This window comes from Cannabis sativa, chromosome 6, assembly GCF_029168945.1.
Source record: "Cannabis sativa cultivar Pink pepper isolate KNU-18-1 chromosome 6, ASM2916894v1, whole genome shotgun sequence".
NCBI lineage: Eukaryota > Viridiplantae > Streptophyta > Magnoliopsida > Rosales > Cannabaceae > Cannabis > Cannabis sativa.
This window is the reverse complement of record NC_083606.1, coordinates 72542814-72545780: the sequence shown is the minus strand read 5'-3', so window position 1 is coordinate 72545780 and position 2967 is coordinate 72542814. Positions and strand designations below refer to the sequence as shown.

Genomic DNA, 2967 nt, shown 5'->3' with positions numbered 1-2967 from the left:
CATAAAATATTCATAAATTTTTATTTAAATGTGTAATTCATAAAATATGTAAATCATAAAATATTCATAAAATTTTATTAATGTGTAATTCATAAAATATGTAAATCATAAAATATTCATAAAATTTTTATTTAAATGTGTAATTCATAAAATATTCATAAAATTTTTATTTAAATGTGTAATTCATAAAATATTTCATAACACTTTACAAATTATTCAAATTTGTAACACTTTATTTGTCGCCTAAATTGTAGATGGCGACAATTGATAAGTCTTGGACCAAAATCAGAAATCGTGGTTGCCATGAATTTTGGAATGGTTTACAAGCATTTTTAGCAATGGCATCAGAACATAAGGATTGTGATGGAAGAATTCGATGTCCTTGTGTGAGATGTATAAATAGTAGGTTTGAAAAAATAGATAGGGTTAGAGCACACGTATTTGATCGAGGTTTCATGCAAGGATATGATAAGTGGATTTATCACGGCGAGCCTGAGGATGTTGTCGATGATGTAGCAGTTGCCGATATTGAATCAGAGGATGAAATGATACCTATTCTAGAAGACTTCTTTCCCCCAACAACAGAGGATGTACAAGGAGAAGATGAACAACCAACCACAAACCCTCAGTTTGATGACTTATTTGAGGAAATTGAAGCTGAATTGTATCCCGGTTGTGATTGGATTTCGTCTCTAAACTTTTTAGCAAAGCTATTGCATTTAAAAGTTAGGGGAAAAATTCCTAATAACATCTTTGAAGAATTATTGAAGCTTTTAAAGTTTGCGTTTCCGAAGGAAAATAATATTCCATCAACTTACTACGAGGCAAAAAAGAGATTGAAGAAATTAGGCTTGGGTTATGATAATATCGATGTCTGTTTGTATAATTGTTGCTTATTTTATAAGGAGAATGCATCCAAGGAGGCTTGTCCAGTTTGCGGAACTAGTCGTTGGGTTACTTCCGAGAACGGGAAAGGAAAAAAAGTTCCTTGCAAAGTCATGCGATACTTTCCGTTGACACCTCGACTTAAAAGATTATATAGTTCGAGGATTACAGCGAAAAGCATGATATGGCATCATACTGGAAAATCAAAAGATGATGGGGTGTTGCGACACCCGGTCGATGGTTTAGCTTGGAAAGACTTTGATGCAAAACATCCCGAGTTTGCAAGGGACCCAAGAAATGTTCGACTTGGGTTAGCTGCTGATGGATTTAATCCATTTGGCAACATGAGTCTTGCATACAGCATGTGGCCAGTGGTGGTAGCTAACTATAATCTACCACCTTGGTTATGCATGAAAGATAATTATTTTTTGCTATCTACCCTAATTCCTGGTGCAAAATCTCCAGGTAAAGACATGGATATATTTTTAAGACCTTTGGTGGATGAATTAAAGGAGTTGTGGAATAATGGGGTAGCAACGAGAGATAGTTCGACCAACTCGATGTTCACAATGCGTGCTGCGCTTTTGTGGACAGTGAATGATTTTCCTGCTCGTAGTAGCTTGTCTGGGTGGAGTGGTCAAGGTTATAAAGCTTGCCCTACTTGTAATGAAGACACGACGTCCATTTGAGTGATCGGGAAGACATCATATGTTGGTCATCGAAGGTTCTTGCCAAGTAACCATGCAATGAGAAGGGATACTCGATTTGATGGTAAAGCTGAAAGAAGACCTCCTCCAAGACGATTTACTTGTGAAGAAATATTATCACAAGTTAATGCTCTCGAACCCCAAATTCCCGGACATCATGAAAATTTTGGGGGCGTGAAACGTAGAAGAGTTGCAGAAAATTGTAATTGGAGGAAAAAAAGTATTTTCTACGAGTTGGAGTATTGGAGCACGAATATTTTAAAACACAACATTGATGTCATGCATGTTGAGAAGAATGTGTGTGATAGTCTCCTAGGAACCATCTTGGATAATGATAAATCAAAGGACACAACCAATGCGCGCCATGATTTAAAGAAGATGGGTATTAGGGAATCGTTGTGGATTTATGAAGATGCGAATGGGAGGCTAATGAAACCGCATGCTCCTTATGTTTTGACTCGTGATAAAAGACAACTTTTTTGTCAGTTTGTTAAAGGAATAAAGTTTCCCGAGTAAACTTACATTTCAAATTTAAAGAGCAAAGTTTCTCCAGATGAGTCTAACATTATTGGGTTAAAATCCCACGATTGTCATGTCATTATGCAGCGAGTACTAGCGGTTGGTGTCCGTAAATTTCTACCTCGTGACACTGCAACAACTATTACTCAGTTGTGTAATTTTTTTCGACAGTTATGCTCTAGAACTCTAAATGTAAAAGATATGGAGGATGCTCAAAATAATTTAATTCTGTTATTGTGCAAGATGGAATTGATTTTTCCTCCAGCTTTTTTTGACATAATGATACACTTGGTATTGCATTTGCCTGAAGAAGCGATATTGGGTGGCCCGGTCTTTATGAGATGGATGTATCCTTTTGAAAGGTACATGAAAAAATTGAAGAATTATGTGGGAAATAAGGCACGTCCTGAAGGGTCAATTGCAGAAGGTTATGTTGCTGATGAGGCAGTAACCTTTTGTTCAATGTACTTTAAAGGGTGTGAAACAAGATTTAATCGGCTTGATCGAAATGAAGATGCGCCTTCTGTTGTCGCTATCTCTCAGTTTTTAATTCTCAATCTCGTCCTTTAACTAGCGGACTTATCAAGCCTCTTGATCATACCAGTCGTGAAAAAGCTGAGTGGTACATTCTTCAAAATTCTCCTGAAATCCAAGCTTACTTAGAGTAAGTTTGTTACATTTTTATAAATTATTTTATTAAATTTTTAGTTTTTATTTTCTATCTCCTTCTATCGTATCTTGACATTATCATACTTCACAGTGAACATTTGGACAAGATCAAGCATGAAAATCCTAATGGTAATCACGATGCCTTGCATAGGCAAACTTTCCGTCCGTGGTTTCACAAGAAGGTATA

The 2967-nt window shown here is 36.1% G+C and overlaps 1 protein-coding gene across 1 annotated transcript; it reads left to right on the top strand.

Annotated features, from left to right (window-relative positions):
- The first annotated feature begins 254 nt into the window (after positions 1 to 254).
- LOC133039419 (uncharacterized) lies at positions 255 to 1574 on the top strand. The gene has a single exon (XM_061118318.1). The coding sequence runs from the start codon at positions 255 to 257 to the stop codon at positions 1572 to 1574; it is 1320 nt and encodes a 439-aa protein (XP_060974301.1).
- The last annotated feature ends 1393 nt before the right edge of the window (positions 1575 to 2967 follow it).